The following is an 18,961-nucleotide window of genomic DNA, read 5'->3' as shown; positions in this document are numbered from 1 at the left end:
TACAACAATTTTGCAAAGATGAGTGGGCCAAAATTCCTCCAGAGAGCTGTAAAAGACTCATTGCAAGTTATCGGCAAACGCTTGATTGCAGTTATTGCTGCTAAGGGTGGCCCAACCAGTTATTAGGTTCAGGGGGGCAATTACTTTTTCACACAGGGCCATGTAGGTTTGGATTTTTTTTTCTCCCTAAAATAATAAAAACCACCATTTACAAACTGCATTTTGTGTTTACTTTGTTATATTTGACTAATGGTTAAATGTGTTTGATGATCAGAAACATTTTTTTGTGACAAACATGCAAAAGAATAAGAAATCAGGAAGGGGGCAAATAGTTTTTCACACCACTGTATAATAAAATAAGCATCTATGATATATCATTAATTAAAAAAGAACAAATTGGTATTAGTGGGCCCCTTTCAAAAAAATGTTAGGGGGGCACGATTTAAACTGTTATGAAAACTCAGGTCACAAATACTTAAAGGTTGAGAAACACTGCCATATTTAAACCTTTTCTTGAAGAACATCAATCATTTCTTACTTCAGATTGTTCTTATTAATCTTATTCTTGCTTTTAAGGTCACCCCTCAGATAATTGGTGGGACAGGAATTAACCCATGCTTTGAGGTCGTTGTCCAATGAATCATTTACACCTGTCCATTGTAATGAGGATGGCCCACCAAAGTATTTTTTGATAAGCAATGACGTATTCCCTACCTCGTGTTTAGGTTACACCAGGCCTGGGTATTGATTTATAGATAAAAATGGTTGAGGGGGTGCAACTCCATATTGATACCTTGATAGTTTCGGAATGGGATGTCAAACAAGCTCATATTGAGCTGATGGTCAGGTGTCCACAAGTTTTTGGCTATAAAATGTATCTGGATCCATTCCTGAAATTGAAAATGTCCACGGATAACTTATTTGACAGATCTGGTCACACACACACCACCTCCCTTTTGCTAAACGAGGGTCTTGTTTAATTCTGGTATCTGCTCCATGGATTCCATGTTTTGGTTTCACACCCACCAATGCATTTAGTTGCTCCTCATGAGCTGACAAACCAGCTTGAATTTCTGTGTCTTCTAGACCTCTTAAGGAGCCGCAAAGAACTTTCCAGTAACTTTTTACTTGGCCAAACTGGTTAAAAGCCTTTTTTATATTTTGCTAATTAAGGTTCTTCTTTAACTCTGTTGTTGACACCATGGACTCCTCACCCTGATGTCCACCACTATTGCTCACACCATTGTATTCGCCTGCTCTAAGTGGGCTCACAGTCTAACTTGTGTGTTCTGTTTTGTGTGTCTTTCAGATGTCTGGAGCTGCTCCTGAAACAGAGATCTCAAATGGAGTCTGAAGCCTTCCTCATGTATGACAGTGAGCTTTGCACATCGGAGGAGGAGAATCGCAGCCGGGTTGTGGCATGCTGCTGTAGAGGGAGACACGTGTGTTCAAGGTAAAGAATGGAAGGCTCTGCAGATGATGTCTTTCAGTTGTCGTCTGCTTGTACAGATGGTCACGTCTCAGGGTTTAAGTTCAGGTGACTGTCAGATTCCATTTGTAGCCCGTGTCCATCGGCCAGAGGTGCTGATGCTGCTATGCTTGAGTCTCTTCACCCAGAGAGTGGATCCCAAGTCTCAGTCATCCCATCACTACACCACATCACTGCCTGCTTTCCCTCACAGCCTCAATATTCATTTTCTTGGCACTTTCACAGCAGGAAGAGCTCCGTACAAAATAAAAGTGGGACAAATGATTCTGGCTTTGTGCACCTATGAAGTTCTGCCTGACACCTGCTAACTTGTCTCACTGTGCTTATTGGAATGGCTTTCTTTATAAGGGACCTACTATTTGGTTTTGTTTCATCCAGGTGTTTTTATTTTAGATAACAAAATGTTTGAAGTGAATAGAATTTCACATGATGGAGTCTAAAGTAGCGTGGCCAGCACTGAACTGAGAATCTTCTGTGTGGACAACAGGCAGTCAGTTTAGAGTCTGTGTGTCTTGTTGGGGTTAGCTGCTGGGAAACTGCCCCCCCCCCCCCCCCCCCCCCCCCCCCCCATTGTCTCATTCAACAGCTTCATAAATGGACACCCATTCAGAGTTGGAATACATTTATTAGAGGAACCCACAGGAATGGTGGTGTGGTGCATATACTGTAGCAGGGGTTCCTTTTAAACCTTTTTATTATGAGGGATAAAATAAAATAAAAATCAGTGCCATTCTGTTTCTACACTTTGGAGTCCCAGACATGTTGAAAAGGATATAAGGCCTTTCTTAGGACCTACAAAACCACACTGGGCCTTCCCTAGCCTACTCAGAACAGACCTGACGCCAAGGTGCTTTACCTGAAAATCGAATATGTTCTACTGTCAATCTTATTAAGTATTTCAATTAGAAATCCCCTTTTTCTGATTAGAGTGAAGGTTTGTTTTGCACTTTAGTGGTTACATTTTGCTTAACAACACCCTGTTGGTTTTGTATTTAGTATACTTGGATTTATTAGAATTATCGTAGTATTAATTAATGAGAGTAATCCAAGTAAATGTGGTATATTTTTGTTTCTGTTGTTGTTTTAACCTGTGGAAAGCACCTTGAGTTGTATGTACGCGTATGAGTTGGTTGGTGGTATACAAGTAGTTTTGTTTTTGTGTTTATACAGGCCAACAATGGGGATTAGAATTCCACTTCACAGCATGTCTCACCCTTTTGATATTTTCTGGTGGTGTTGCAGTTCTTATTAGTCCAACAAACACGTCCTTCAGACTACCAGTTAATTTAAAGTTTATTGACTCACTTTAGGGCGGCACGGTGGCACAGTGGGTAGCGCTGCTGCCTCGCAGTTGGGAGACCTGGGGACCTAGGTTCGCTTCCCGGGTCCTCCCTGCGTGGAGTTTGCATGTTCTCCCTGTGTCTGCGTGGGTTTCCTCCCACAGTCCAAAGACATGCAGGTTAGGTGCATTGGCGATCCTAAACTGTCCCTAGTGGGTGGGTGTGTGTGTGTGCCCTGCGGTGGGTTGGCACCCTGCCCGAGATTGGTTCCAGCCTTGTGCCCTGTGTTGGCTGGGATTGGCTCCAGCAGACCCCCCGTGACCCTGTGTTTCGGATTCAGTGAGTTGGAAAATGGATGGATGGATGAATCACTTTATGATAGAGTTTCAAGGAGGAATTCATCCTTGCCAAGGTACATTAAATTTAATTCGAATCTTATTTGCACATCTGTTGCGGACTTAAAATCAATGCATGTGGTAATGGTGAACACACAGTAAGGTACTGACCAGTTGTCCATGACCACTGAAATTGCATTTAGCATGACACTATATGTACCCCCATCCTATTGACTCTGCAAATATCACCCACCATAACACCCAAAAAATCATCGCATCCTTGTGCCACACCCATTACTTTAATTTCCAACTGGCGTCACAGTCCCTTCGCCCCACAAGCTCATCAGTCTTTCCTTCTTCACTCCCCATTTGTTATTCTTGTGTTTGGCAGTCTTAGTTTCAATGGTTGTGAGAGGAGTTATGGTGTCACAGGGAATATTTCTGTAGCACAGAAGCAAAAGCTCTCTGTAATACTTGAACAGCGTTGTTTATAGGCTGCATCCCAGATTGAATACTACCCCAATAAATGTTATTCTAATAGAAGGCAGCGTGCCACTTGCTACTGAATTCCAGCTTGAATGAACTCCTCTTATTTCATTACACATTCAGAGGGGTGACACACTACTGACATTTCTGCAATTTAATTTGGGTCATGACTCCCTAGTTTTAACAACCACTGGTGTATGGGGCCAAGGGCGACCAACCTCCACTTTCTGTCTACTGCCAACGTCTGTTCTGTCTACTAAGGACTAATTGCCAAATTATTCCCTGAAAAAATCCCCGTGCGCCTGGCTTAAACAATCCCCCCCAACCCCAGCACTTACTGATGCTTTGCAAGGCCAGCGTGACATCCCAGAGCTCTAGCAGTCATGTTGGATGGGAAATGTTAGGACTCAATCTGCACTACCTGCCCAATCTGCATTACGACTGTGCAGAATTTACATGCACTTATACCATTAGCATACTCCACCTCACACATTACAATGCTGCTTGCTCTGATTTCACGTAGACGTGAATAATTAACAGTCCATACACTTGTGTAATGTCACTACTCGATTGGTACTCCAGCTGAATTTGAAGCCTTCGTGCATTTATTAAAGAAAGGGGAAAAAAAATAACACATAACAGTATTTTAATTTGAGTGATATGTTAGTTTTAGACCATAATGAGTAAGCTGACCAGACAATCCTAATTTCAGGCAATACATACCACATAATGTTTATTGTATTACAAAATGTCCAAGTTTTAACAGTCTGACCATTTCATAAAGGAATATTCTGCCATAAACGCAACTCCACCAAGCTATAGCGTTATGCATGAAAATTGAAGGGGAGCCCATATTTGATCTCTTGACTGATAAGTTGTGTACCATTTGAGACTGTGAAAATCTGGTTACCCTAAGAATGAAAATATTATTCCAATACTTTATTGTTCTGAATAGATTAATTGTAAGTTGTTTCTTCATTAATGGATGAAGCATGTTAAGCTCCGCACTATTTAGCGCAGAAGAGGAAGTGACTTCCATGCATTTTGTCAAGTTGATCAGAATTTCAGAATAGTTCTGTGTTTTCACTGAACTTTAATTCAGAAAAGGTTTGCTCATCAGGTACTAAGCACAGAGATGGACCTAATTCAAGTGATGGGAACAGAAGATAAAATGTAATCAAGTGAAAATAACTACATTTTTAAACCAGAGCGCCGTCCTGTCATTCATCAAACACTAAACAGTAAACTGACAGTCCAAGAATCTTAAACATAAGATATCAATACAAATCAAATTCACACAACAATCAAAAGTTTTTCTCCGTAATCTCAGATAAACAGGAAGTGCACAGTGGTGATGTTAATGCTTAAAAAAACTCAAGATGAAAAAAACAGGAACACAATAGCAAAACGGCATCACGGAAACTTCAAAAACATCCCACATTATAACACTGCCATCATAATCTAATACTTGGTGGGCTTTTCTCACCATTAGTGTTTCTGACCACTCTGTCATTGTTTGTTAAGGTGGTCCAGAAAATTAAACAAAGCCAAAATACAAAGCATGGATATAAATTGAAAAACAAGCCTGTTAGTTGTCAAATCAAAATGGAACAAAATTGAAGTCTGTATTCGGAAATGAAGGCGGTTGCCAGAAAAGCTTTTTAGAAAAATAGTGCAAAATATTTACTAAGCATCCACAAACATGGACAATGAGGTCTATGTGGCACTGACGACTAAACCATAGCGCTAGCGGCATCATTCGACGCGACTCCTGAGGGCACACACCTAGCAACTCTCTCTTGAATCTTAACAGGACCAGAAAATGTCAACATGCTTGACAAACTAAGAAAAGTGGCCATAAATCTAGAATCTCTGATATTTTAAACCTAAAACATTGCTAAAAATCAATCCATTATCCAACCCGCTATATCCTAACACAGGGTCACGGGGGGGTCTGCTGGAGCCAATATCAGCCAACACATGGCGCAAGGCAGTAAACAAACCCCAGGCAGGGGTGCCAGCCCACCGCAGGACACACACACACCCCAAGCACAATTTAGGATCGCGCAGTGCACCTAACCTGCATGTCTTTGGACTGTGGGAGGAAACCAGAGCATCTGGAAGAAACAGAGCATACACAGGAGGACACAGGAAGGGAACCCAAGTCTCCTTGCTGCAAGGCAGCAGCGCTACCACTGCGCCAACCGTGCCGCCCCTAAAACACAATGATGAGGAAAATTCATCAAGCTGAGGCAAAATTATAAATGGGACAAAATCAGAAACAACCTGACCAACTACTTCAAATCCTCTCTGGCCACTCACCTTCACTCGTGCCAACTTGAGTTCAAAGCTAAGCTTGCTATGTGAAACCACTTACGATGTTCTTTTTTATGATATCTATAAAATACAAGATACAGTATTGTTGCTTAAAATCTCATTAATCAATCATCATCAAATAGTAACAGATTTTTTCAGAATTAAAGCATACAAAGAAAGAAAGCAAAAAAAATGTAATTCAATATTTGATGATAATGCACATTATTCACCAAAAGTGTGTCAAGAAAACACTACAGGCGCTTCTTTATACCAACAACAATATACCAGTATGGTGCCTCACTGGGACTTTTCTTTCTTTTTAAAATTGTCTTCATTTTTAAGTCATTCTGGTGTGTGTTCAGACCACAGTGTGTGTAAAAAATATTTATCTATTTATGTATGTATTTATTTTAATAACTTCTATAAAAAGCCTAATTTCCCAGTGGGGACAAATAAAAATATCTATCTATCTATTATATAGTGCATTTCACTCTGTCTGTCTAACTATGTGCATCATTGTCTTCTCAGGATTTGTTTCAGCTCTTTTTGGTACAATGTGCTTCTTTTCAGAGTTCAGACAAAACCTGCCACCTTTCAGATGGAATGAACAAAGTGCTTTGTCTCTTGGGGCAGGACCTCAGGTGGGTCAAGGACTACCTCTGTCAGTTTCATCTTGGATTTAGAGCTTCTCTTCTTGTATAAGTCATGAAATTCAGTTTTGATCATTTCTGCATAACTTTCTTATTTTAAAAAAGTTGTTTCTTTATCATTTTAGTGGAAACACCCCTTTTTCCTCTTTTTTTTGTTCTATGGCACCCACTAATTTGTGACTGTCTTTGCTTGGCCATTGTCATATTGTGAATGGTTGCTATGCTTGTTGTCAGTGAGGATAATCTATAAAGATTTCTTGCACTTCAAAAAGTAATTTGTGCTCTTGTACCTTTTGATTTTGAGCCCTCTGAGTTCAGGGACCTCTAAATGAATGCCCTTTGGGGACACTAAAATCTATGTGAAAATATGTTTTTTAATTTGTCAGTATGTGTTATTGAGCCCAGATTGATGAGGTAAAAAATGGTGAATTTATCCATTTAAAATTAAATAGTTAATTGTGCAAAAAGTGAAGAGGTCTAAATACTCAATCCACTGTTGCATGTGTGTGTGTGTGTGTGTGTGTGTACACCAGTAGATGCATCATGTGAAATTCATAAAATGCATTGCTGTTTTTACTTCAAGAGAAGGTCCATACAGTGTCACTCTGGCCACATAAAGAAGATTTTAAATTAAAAAAAATAAAACAGAAAATATATAAGCAATAGAAAGTCTGTGCCAATCCCATTGGAGCTCATTGACTGTCAGAGAGTGAAGTCACTGATGGTCTGACTGCTGGAGTCTCAGACTCGGGTCCTGGAAGGCCAGTGTGTGTCCTCTTTATAAAGGAGTTGTTAAAGGAATTTGTTATTTATTTGCAAAGAGCTCTTCGTTTTGCATCATCAATGATGGCAAATTGCAAGAATGGCTAAAGGAGTGAGGTGAAGTTCTTACTTTTTATTTCTTGTGTCATTTCTAATAGTGTTTTCCGTTATTACATTATCATGTTAGTTTTTTATGTTTATGACAGTTATGCCAGCGTTTGCTGTTGGATTCTTATCAGCAATGGTAATGGCTGTGAAATGTCATTTATTGCAATGAAAACCTGCTACATGTAATTATAAAATGCAATCCAGTAGAAGTCTCTTTGCATTTGTCAAGCTGAATACACCCAACAGAGTGTAAATATATTTAATAAATCCTCTTTGTTCAAGGCAAGGCCAATGAGGCCTGTTATATGCCACCTTAGCTTTTGCCAACACTCATGCTTTTCTCCTCTTTCCTACTCGTATTTCTAGGAGGCTGAGCAGAAACCAACTGATGGCATGGGGCTCATGCCATTCAATGGAATGAAATTTGGTAAAATGGAGACGTCAGAAGAGTTCTTCTTCATCTAGTAAATTTTGGATGGATGATACTGAAGATTTGCAGAGGTACATCTTGTGTTAATCTGTAGCTGAAGTGATCTGCCAGTTCTTGAAGGTACTGCTGTCCCCGTGCCAATCACGATGAGTGGCAGAGCAGTTTTTCTAAAAGGCTTGTAGGTGTGAGTGCAGAATGGAAAGTTGTGAGCTCTGATTTACTCTTCTTCTTTATTCTCTTTCTCTAACTTCAGATGTGAAATTGAAAGTCTTGGTCTGGTGGCAAGGTGCTCAGCGGCAGGACCTCCAATGTAGACATTTTCAGAATGGCATCCAGGAGGTGAGAATCTGTTTTCTGGTTGTATTCAAGTATGCGTGTGGACAGGCAAGTGATAAAACTTCACTTTGGTGTCCTTTGCTTGTGCAAGGCCTCCCTCTCACTGCTGCCTCTGTCTCCCTCCTCTTTCTAATGATGGCTTCATTTATTTTTTTCTCTGCCCTGTCAGCCCTTGCATTCTCTCTTGACTACTTTTCAGGGCTCAGGTGTCTTTTACATAAATCGTCTACATACTACTAATAGTCTTTGGTCCATTTTCAGTCAAGAAACATTTATCAGTAAATTTTCCCGTTCTGCCAACTATGCCCTTAATAATTTTAACCAGCTAGTGTCACCAGTTTGACCACAAAGGTAGGGAATATTGGGCAAAACTTTGTCATATATTTCAATTAATACCTTTGAAAAGTTGTGCTATACAGATGTGACTGAAAACCTCTGACAGATAACTTATTTATGCTTTGTAAGACAGTTATCAATTTTACAAACTTTAAAAATGTAGATTGTCACAATACCTCGGTATATTTTGCGTTTGCCAACCTATTCACTAGAAGCGTTATTTATTATGATGAGTCTTATCTCCATCCATCCATCTTCCAACCCGCTGAATCTGAACACAGGGTCACGGGGGTCAACTGGAGCCACATTCCAGCCAACACAGGGCACAAGGCAGGAACCTCCCAATCCCGGGCAGGGTGCCAACCCACCGCAGGACGATAGTAAATTATTCAGAGAGTAAAGACAGAAGAAAGAACAAAATTAGTAAAATAAAAAACGGGTCCACACCAGCAGACCTAATAATAGATCATCAGAATACAAGGGCAAGATTGAAAATCATAGTCAAGAAAAACTCCAAAGATCAAAAACCAAAAATAAGCAGGGAGAGTCACAAACTAAAGTAAAAATGCTATCCCAAATCACAAAATGTTTGAACAGGTCTAGGTGGAACTTTTAAATAGTCGTGCTAGTGATGTCTTTGTCACTCTATCCAGATGCATCCTGGGATACAAACATCAAGAAAACAACCAGTGTGAAGCCCACAACATTGTGGTGCATAAAACCAGAACCAATTGGCGTTGACAAAGACATGAAATAAAAGTGAACTTTTAAATGGAGGGCTCCGATCTTTAAAAAAAAAAAAAAATCCACAAATGATACCCAAGAACATTTTTATACTTGTGGAAAACCTCGAGAAAAAATTAATAAAAATCCCCAATTACAATAATATGGGAGAATGCCCTATTGTATATGAAGAAATGCTAATGTTGGTAAAGGCAAACCTCAAAGTAAACAAAGCTGGTCTGTAGTCCAATAATCAAAATCCTAAAATAAGGTCAAAGTCCATAAACAATTTCTATCCATTAGAGTAAGTTGCTGAACAATAAATAATAAGGATTCAAATATTTTAACATAAGAAACTGTATAAATATATAATACTTTGTGATGGCCAAGGGCGCGTACAGCCACCCTAACATCAACACAGACAGGCAGCAGGACACAAGTGCAAGCAAACACACTTTATTTTCCTTTGTTCTCTGTGGAAACACGCCTTTGCCCTGTTTCCCACCCGAGTACACGCACAGTCCCAAGCACATGTCTGTACATAACCTTCTCTTCCTCCCCTCTTTTCTCTCGACTACCACTCCTCCTGGTGAGCTTCGTCTTCTCCCTACCCAACTCTGCTCCCGGAGTAAAGGCTGCTGGCTCCTTTTATAAGGCACCTGAAGTGCTTTAGGTGCTCATTGAATTACTTCCGACAGCATCAAAGGGCTCAACAGTTCTCCAGGTACCCCCTGTGGGGGGGCCAACGGGCCTCAACAGGGTTGAGCTTCCATGCTCCCAAAACCTGTGGTACCACCAACGCCAAATCCCCCTGTAGCCCTGGAATCAGCTAGCTGCTCTCTCTTGACATTTCTTGTGCTGTTTTTCCTTTTAGTAGCCTGGAGACCTAAACTGCACACAGGACTCCAGATGAGGCCTCACCCAGTGTGTTATAAAGTTTGAGCAGAACCTCCTGTGACTTGAACGCCTCACATCAAGGCGCTATATAACCTGATGTTCTGTTTGCATTCTTAATGGCTTCTGAACACTGTTGGGAAGTTGATAGAGTCCACTATGACTCCTAAATCCTTCTCATTAAGGTGGACTTTCGTTTTCAGACCCCTCCCCATTGTGTGTTAAAACCTCACATTTTTACTTCCTGTGTGTAATTCTTTACATTTATTAACATTAAATTGTCATCTGCCACAAATCTGTCCAAGCCTGCCTGCTGTTCCAAGTCCTTCTGTGATAATATAATGGATTCCAATATTATCTGCTAATCTACCTCTTAGTCGCAGTAGAGGCTTTTGTCCACCTCTTGAACCCTCAGGTACCCACTCCAAACACGAAGTAAAAGCACAAGAACTCTTTATTTTTCTTCTTGTACCGTGCACAAAGCACCCTTTCCACCACACTATTCATAAACAAAAATACTCTCAATAAACCAATACAATCCTCCACTCCAGACACTTCGCCCTCCTACCTCCCAGCTTAGCTCAGGTGTACTGGGCTTCCCACATTCCTTTTATTGCCCTGACCCGGAAGTGGTTCCTGGCACAGCCCACAAGGTCCGTTTCCTTCCGGGTCAGGGCAAACAGTCCTCTTCTTTCATCCCAGGAGCACGACTTTTTCCTCCAGTCACGGTGACTGTGATGCACTCCCGGGTTATAGGGCACGCAAGAGCCCACTAGCCCCCCCTACAGTGACTCCCGGTGGCCCCCAAGGGTATCCAGCGCCCCCCAGGCGCAGGGGCTGTGTGTATAAACTACAAAGTCCATGATGCCCTGCTGGAACTTCGGGCAACATCCACGGCTGCTGGGAGAGCTCCTCCTGGCGGCCTGGGGGTGAGGACCGGAGTAAAAAGCCGGCATTCCTTCACACACTCTTGTATCATCTGCTAACTTATCCAGCTTGTTCTTTATAGTCCTATGTAAAGTCATTTCTATATATTAAAAACTGCATCGGCCCAAGCACTGACCCCTTTGGAACACCACTCTTAACGTCGGCCAGTTTCTGATCAGGTTCCTCGCACCATTACAAGCATAAAGGTTTGGGGAAAGTGACCCTGTATACTTGAAGAATGTGAAAGAATGTGTAATAGCAGCAGTCTTTACAGACTGGAGTCCAAAAAGGAATGGAGTATGTTAGTAAAAATGGTGGATTTATAGTCGAGAAACAGGAAGAGGAGGAATCTTGGGGCCAAAACTGGAAATGATGTCATTAGGCTGCGACTTGTTGGGAGGCACAAATCACATCATTAGGAGGTGTGATCTTCTGATGGTCTGCAGAGGGAGAAGGGGAAGAAGCATCAGAGGACAGTGCCAATCCCTGGTTCAGCGGAGAAACACTTACATATCAGTCTGCAAACTGTCTCACCATGCACACGTGTGACGAGCTTTTGAATACTGGAGTCAACAGGATATTTCAATTTTTTATATTTAAGTTCTAAAATACGGTTTATTCTTTGGCGTTCTGGGGTATTAAGTGTTGCTTGAAGAGGGGAAAAATACTTTAAATGATTTCAGCACAAGTCCACAACGTAATAAATTGTTAAAAAAGTGAGGGGGTGTGAATATTTTCATGCTATGTGTACATATTTATGTATCTTTATTCATGTTTTTTGTATTGGATGTCTCCTCAAAACAGTTGAACCAAAAATGCAAGTACACATGTCATTGTACTAAAGACACCTGACATAAGACCTGACTTGAGAATGAAGTAAAGCACAAAAGCAAGTTAACAGCTGAATGGCTCAGAAGTCCTGGAGTGGCTCAGTCAAAGATTTGTCTTGAACCCAACAACATTTATTTCCATAGCACATTTTCATACAAATAATGGAGCTCAAAGTGCTTTACATGAAGAAGAAAGAGAAAAAAAGGCAAAGTAAGAATTAAAAGAAGAGAACACTAATTAACATAGAATAAAAGTAAGTCCGATGGCCAGGGAGGACAGAAAAAACAAAAAACTCCAGACGGCTGGAGAAAAAAAATAATAAAATCTGCAGGGGGTCCGAGGCCACGAGACCACCCAGCTCCCTCTATGCATTCTACCTAACATAATTGATCAGTCCTCATTGTATTCAGGGTTCCCATGGAAGGACTTGATGATTGACGGCCACATAGGGACATCATGGTGATTTGATTAGGTGGTGGTGGCGCAGGTTGCCACCACAGAAAACCGGAAAAAGAACAGAAGAGAGAGTAGGGGTTTGTATGGATTTTGGAGCCACCATGAATAGTTATGATAATTAATTGAATATGCAGAGCATCGGGATTAAATTAAAATGAAGTTATGAGAGAGCCATGTTAAAGTAATGTGTTTTCAGCAGTTTTTTTTAAAGTGCCTCCACTGTATCGGACTGGCGAGTTCCTATTGGCAGGCTATTCCAGATTTTAGGTGCATAACAGCAGAAGGCCACCCGCCTCACCACTTCTTTTAAGTTTAGCTCTTGGAATTCTAAGCAGATCCTCATTTGAAGATCTAAAGTTATGATTTGGAATATAAGATGTCAGACATTCCGATATACAAGATGGAGCAGATTATTTAAGACTTTGTAAACTATAAGCAGTATTTTAAAGTCAATTCTGAATGACACAGGTAACCAGTGTGGTGACTAGAGGTGGGCGGTATGACCAAAATTCTATATCACGTATTTTTCTAAATTCTGCCGGTTTCACGGTATTCGACGGTATTTTTTTCCCCATGCCTGAGTGGATGTTAACCACATTTTCCACTGCAATTACTGCAGTAGACTGGCTAAGAATAACCTATTAGACTGTTATGAGAATTGTACTTCGTACAAAAACACATTTTAATTTGCACACAAGTATTAATTCAGGTTTGCATGGCCCCATAAAGTGATAGTTTTCAAGGGGGTGGCACTAAAGAGAAGGAATCACATGGCATGACAGATGCAGTCAAAATATACTGTAGAACCTTTTAATTGAACAAATTTTGCAAAAGCTTAAACTATGATTTTTACAACATATTTTCAAACATCCAAAGAGGCATTTAGACTTCGTAAGATATCCAGAGGTGTTTGTCAAAAGTTGGACTGCACTGAACACATCTTAGAAAAGGAATAAATAGTAAATATTTTTTGTAAACCAACTACACTTTCTGTTAATGTTAACAATCTCTGTCCATTGACACGTTAAAGTGACTTTTTAAACAATTTTACCACCATTAAACTGCATAATATTTAAACTAATAAATAATAACAATAAAATACATAATAGTATTATTACTGATAGTTGCACCATTACTTCAAGGCTTCAAGCCCAGGTGCATTACACAGTATTCACCAAATTAAAATAAAATAAAACAAGTGCAAGTTGGTGATGACATCTTACCAACTGTACCATCATTTAGGCAAACTGCATTAATATGGACCTTGCTTCAAGCTAAGCTATATACATAAATAATAAAACTGCAACTTGCATTTATAATGCTGTTTGTGGTATAGCCCTATGGAAGCGCATTAGGGCCACTGTGAAGAAAAAAAAATATGGACACGGAAGAAAAAAACAAACTATATGTCAAGAATAAATTCGACATGTTGACTATGTCAAGATTAAAGTCGACATTTCCACTTTATTCTCATAGTTTATTTTATAATTAAAGTAGAATGTTGTAAACTAAACTTCATCCTAAAATCAATGTTTAATTTACTAGATTTTCTCAAACCCCATCACAAGTTAATGCAGCACATCAAATACTTTGTGTTAAGTGTTCCCCGACCCAGTCGTTAATCACTACGCTTCTTAAACTGACTTTCTCCGCACGAAGAGCAGGCGCCTGCAGCAATCACCGCACAGAATCCATTCACTTCATGATATTCCTGCTCTCTACCAAAACCCCAGTTCCTATCTTTCTTTTTTCTTTCTCCACATTACGAATCACCGCACAGATAAACGTCTTTGTGAAATTAAAACTAGTTATTAACTTAGCCGACGGAGTGTTCAGAAATTTAAAAATATTGTGACGTGTCTTGCCATTGCATGAACTATAGGGAAGGGAATCAGTGTTGGGGTGGAGTCTTGAGGGAACCCTGTTTGTAAGGGCTTGGGGCACCTCCCTAGAGAGAGATGAGTGACAGGGATATGGGTTAATTAATGGGGCGTGATAAAAAGGTGTGTGTGGCCAGAAGTTGGAGTTGGAGGCGGAAAAACAGTATAAGGTGTAAGGAAGGGAAGTAACTGTTTGGAGAGTAAGAGAGGTAGATAGGACGAAGGTGATTAGTCTTTGTTATTTTGGAGGTGTCCCCGTGACCCAGACAACGGGCGGCTGTAGGGCACCGTTTATATCGCGGCTGATTGAATAAAAAGCCAGTCGGCATTTTGGAAGGCTTCCCCAGACAAGCGGCTCCTGAGTGTGTTATTCGACGGGACGTCACATTGGTGATCAGAAGTGGGATTTGGTTATTAGACAAACGGAGTCGCGACAGTGTGGAAATGAAACGAAGTAGCAGTCAAAGTCCGGGTGAGAGTGTATTTAAAGAAGTGTTCACGCCGAATATAAGTTCGCCTAGGCAGTTAGCACTCATGGAGGAGGGCGGGTTTTCAGCCCGCGTGAAGCAAGAGGGCGACTTCGAGCCTCCGTCGGAGCAGTTTGCATTTATGAGGCTGAATGCTGTTGAGCCTGCAGCGCGACCCCATTTTATGGAAGACGCTCAATTTAAAGCGAGGCCGGATGGAGCGATAGAAATGAAAGAATTGCAGCGCTTCCCGAGTGTGTTGGCGTGGACCGAATTTAAACAGCGCTTCCTTTATTTAGCAAATAAGTACGGATGGGCGGAGGATTATGGAGCAGGGCAGTTATTGGCACATGTAGATGGAGAGGCAATAAACGTGTTGGCTGAAGGATTGCGCGAAGGGCGCCGTGGCTACACAGAACTGTTATGCTGCATGGACAACACGTGGCTGAGGGCAGCTAGGGAGGCGGTGCATGTGAGTGATGAAATAAAGTCACAACGGATGGGTGGGACTGTATTGAAGATTGGCAGATTTGATGGAACTGGGTCTTGGGAAGCATACAACACTCATTTTCACATGATTGCCAGGGCAAATGGCTGGAGTTTGGAGGACCAAGCTGTACAGCTGGCTGCAGCATTAGATGGTGATGCATTGGTGGTTCTGACGGATGTGCCAGAAGATGAGCTGTTAAATGCCCATGCTTTGGAAATTGCATTGGAGCGACGGTTTGGCCATATAGAAGCTGTGACTACAATAAGACAACAGCTGGAGCAGAGGGTTCGCTGGACAACTGAGGCCCTGGGGGCATTTGCAGCAGATGTACAGTCTCTGGTGCGACGGGGTTATCCCCATTTTGACAGATCCGTGCAGGCAGAGTTGGCTAAGGAGGCATTTCTGCGGGGTTTGAGCCCACCATATCTCCGACAGCAGGTCCGTTTCGCTAAGCCTGAGACCTTGGAACAAGCTTTGTCTGCAGCCCAGGAGGCAGAACAAATACTTAAAGAGGGTTACAGCCAAGCACCTCTCGCATCAGCAGAGTCGACCAAGGGGAGGAGACCGGAAGCTATCCACCAAACTAAGGCCATAGATGTAGAACAAGAGTATGAGGCAGTGGCTCCAGTGACTACCGTACAGAAATTCAGGAATCCTTCACGCCTAATGCGCCCACCCCGCTGCTGGTACTGTGGACAACATGGACACTTACAACGTGACTGCCCCAGTAGGGCTAAACAAGAGGACTCCCAACTAAGCATTGTACCGGGGAAAACGACATGGGACCAGTGTAGGAGGGACAACGCTGGCCCCAAGAACAGTCCCTGTTGGTCAGTTGGGTGAGGGAGATTACTGTCACCTTTCAGTTTTGGTTGGCGGCCATGTATGCAAGGCACTGGTGGATACAGGGTCAACTGCATCTATTATCCATCCTGACATGTTGGATGTGGCGGTCCTATGTGCAGCCGATTCTACTAAGTTGATGACAGCGACAGGTGAGATGACCCCCATGTTAGGCAGAGCACAAATAGACATTTGTATTGCTAAGAAGCAGTGGGTGCAGGATGTCTGGGTGGCTAATATCAACAACTCCTGTATCTTGGGACTTGATTTCTTACAAGCAGTTGGAACGCGAATAGATCTTCAGATGGGGACTCTGTATCTTCAAGGCATTGGGACACTCCCCTTGTTAGGGCACCAGCAAGGAAGGAGGGAACCACCAGTGGTGGCTCCCCAAGAAGAACATGTGCCTATTTTCACTAACGTCACTCAAACCGTACCAGTAATGAAGGTTGTCCGCACTGTTTGGAATGCCAACAGGGATGGGTTAACACACAAGCAACAGCGCCAGCTCTGGCAGTTGTTACATGACTTTAGGGACCGTTTTGCTACCTCTGCAGATGATGTTGGCCAGACATCAATACTGGGAGTGCTTTCCCTATCAAACAGCGCCCCCGCCGTATGCCACTAGCTAAACAGACAGCAGCTGAGAACATTCTACAGGAAATGAGACAGGCCGGAATTATCGAACCCTCTGAGTCTCCCTGGGTCTCTCCTGTGGTCCTTGTCCCTAAGAAGGATGGCAAGTGGCGATTTTGTGTTGATTATCGGCAGGTAAATGCTGTAACCATCAAGGACTCCTATCCGTTGCCTCGCATTGATGAATCCCTGGACTTGGTGGCAGGATCAGCCTGGTTTTCATCACTAGACCTGCGCAGTGGCTACTGGCAGGTGCCGCTAACACCTGAAGCTCGACCTAAGACTGCATTCTCCACAGGAAAGGGGCTCTGGCAGTTCCGAGTTATGCCTTTTGGTCTTTGCAGTGCTCCAGCTACCTTTGAACGGTTAATGGATAAAGTCTTGGCAGGTATGTCTGGTACTCAATGCCTTGTCTACTTGGATGATTTACTGGTTCATGGCAAGACATTCCAGGAAGCTCCAGAGTCCTTGAGGGAAGTTCTGCAGAAGCTTCGTGTGGCCAACCTTAAACTTCATCCTGATAAGTGCCACCTTCTCCGGAGAGAAGTGTCATTTCTGGGTCACCGTGTGAGTCAAAGAGGTGTCACCACAGAGAAAGATAAGGTGTCTGTTGTGCAAGAGTGGCCAGAGCCACAGGATCGAAGGCAGATTCGTGAATTTCCTTGGACTGGGCCTCTTACTATAGGCGATTTGTACCTGAATTTGCCACTATTGCTGCACCCTTGCATCGTTTATTGAGCCCAGATGAAGCATTCCAGTGGGGGGAGGACCAACAAACCGCCTTTTGTAAATTGAAAGAAGCCCTTTGCGGTGCACCGATCTTAGCTCCACCCAATATTGACCTGCCATTCCTCCTTGACACCGATGCCCAGTGATGTGGGTTTAGGGGCTGTGCTGTCACAGCGGCACCCAGAGGGAGAGCGTGTGGTGGCTTATTATAGCCGTGCTCTCAGAAAAGCTGAGAAGAATTCTTGTGTGACTCGGAGGGAGCTCCTCGCCCTGGTGGAATCTGTTCGTCACTTCAAGCACTACCTGTGTGGCCTCTCTTTTGTGGTCCGCACTGATCATGCTGCTCTTCAGTGGTTACTGTCTTTTCGAGAACCTGAGGGTCAGATTGCTTGTTGGTTGGAGGAGCTTCAGACTTACCACTTTCAAGTAGAGCATCGACCTGGTGAGCAACACAAAAATGCAGATGCTCTGTCTCGACGACCCTGCGCCGATCAGGGATGTGCCTATTGTGAAAAAAGGGAGCGTCAAGATCAAAGCTGTGAGGATCTTGATAAGGTTCAGTGCCAAGCTCTTTCAGTGCCAGGTTGTACCCAAGAATGGCGAGTTAGTCAGGAATGTGATCCTGGGGTCAAGAAGGTTCTCCAGTGGAAAGAGGAACAGCATCGTCCCTGCTGGGAGGAAGTGTCACTTGAATCACCTGCAGTCAAGGGTCTATGGTCCCAGTGAGACAGCTTGGTTGTGGAAGAGGGGGTATTGAAGCGACAATGGAGGGACCCTGCAACTGGAGAAGGGAGGTGGCAGATCGTTGTACCACAACAGCTGCGTGAAGAGATCCTGAGGAACATGCATGGAACGCTTGGAGTTGGTCATTTTGGAGTCACCAAGACCTTAAGGCGGGTGAGGCAGGCGTTTTATTGGGGACAGTGCAGGCGCGATGTAGAGGACTACTGCCGCAGGTGTGATTTATGCACAGCCAGGAAAGGACCCCAAGGAAGGTCTACTGCCCCACTACAACAGTATCAGGTAGGGGCTCCAATGGAACGGGTGGCAATTGACATTCTTGGGCCATTTCCCTGCTCAGCTATGGGGAATCGGTTTGTTTTAGTCGCAATGGACTATTTTACCAAGTGGCCCGAGGCCTATGCACTACCTAATCAAGAAGCTGAGACTGTTGCTGAAGCCCTAATTACAGGATTCTTTAGTCGGTTTGGGATGCCTGTCGAACTGCATTCAGACCAAGGGAGAAACTTTGAAAGCCAGGTCTTTCAAAAAGTATGTGAGAGACTTGGCATCCAGAAAACCCGAACCACCCCTCTACACCCCCAGAGTGATGGGCTAGCCGAGCGGTTTATCCAGACTCTGACTACACAGCTGGCTCTTACCACCTCTAAGGATCAAAGGGACTGGGACCAACAGCTGGCTCTGGTTCTGATGGCCTGCCGATCTGCTGTGCAGGAATCCTCTGGATGCACCCCTGCTTTATTAATGCTAGGACGAGAGCTGCGAACACCGTCTGCACTTGTATATGGTGTTCCCCCTGACACCCCAGCTGAACCT

General features: G+C 42.9%; 2 protein-coding genes across 6 annotated transcripts in view; both read left to right on the top strand.

The window, feature by feature from the left end:
* Positions 1 to 7,891, top strand: part of LOC114647644 (ankyrin repeat domain-containing protein 7-like) — a 46,124-nt gene extending 38,233 nt beyond the window's left edge. The window contains exons 4-5 of the mRNA XM_051924229.1: positions 1,310 to 1,412; positions 7,793 to 7,891. Coding sequence (XP_051780189.1) covers positions 1,310 to 1,412; positions 7,793 to 7,891 — 202 coding nt within the window. The remainder of the gene's footprint in view (positions 1 to 1,309; positions 1,413 to 7,792) is intronic.
* LOC114647712 (polyamine-modulated factor 1-binding protein 1-like) overlaps positions 1 to 18,961 on the top strand; it is a 46,927-nt gene that overhangs the window by 7,591 nt on the left and 20,375 nt on the right. For all 5 annotated transcript variants that reach the window (XM_051925405.1, XM_051925406.1, XM_051925404.1 and 2 more), the window contains exons 3-6: positions 1,310 to 1,453; positions 6,477 to 6,547; positions 7,793 to 7,927; positions 8,110 to 8,195. In XM_051925405.1, coding sequence (XP_051781365.1) covers positions 7,906 to 7,927; positions 8,110 to 8,195 — 108 coding nt within the window. In that variant the 5' untranslated portion in view covers positions 1,310 to 1,453; positions 6,477 to 6,547; positions 7,793 to 7,905. The remainder of the gene's footprint in view (positions 1 to 1,309; positions 1,454 to 6,476; positions 6,548 to 7,792; positions 7,928 to 8,109; positions 8,196 to 18,961) is intronic.

Source organism: Erpetoichthys calabaricus, chromosome 3 (genome assembly GCF_900747795.2).
Source record: "Erpetoichthys calabaricus chromosome 3, fErpCal1.3, whole genome shotgun sequence".
Classification (NCBI taxonomy): domain Eukaryota; kingdom Metazoa; phylum Chordata; class Cladistia; order Polypteriformes; family Polypteridae; genus Erpetoichthys; species Erpetoichthys calabaricus.
This window is presented reverse-complemented; position numbering and strand designations above follow the sequence as displayed.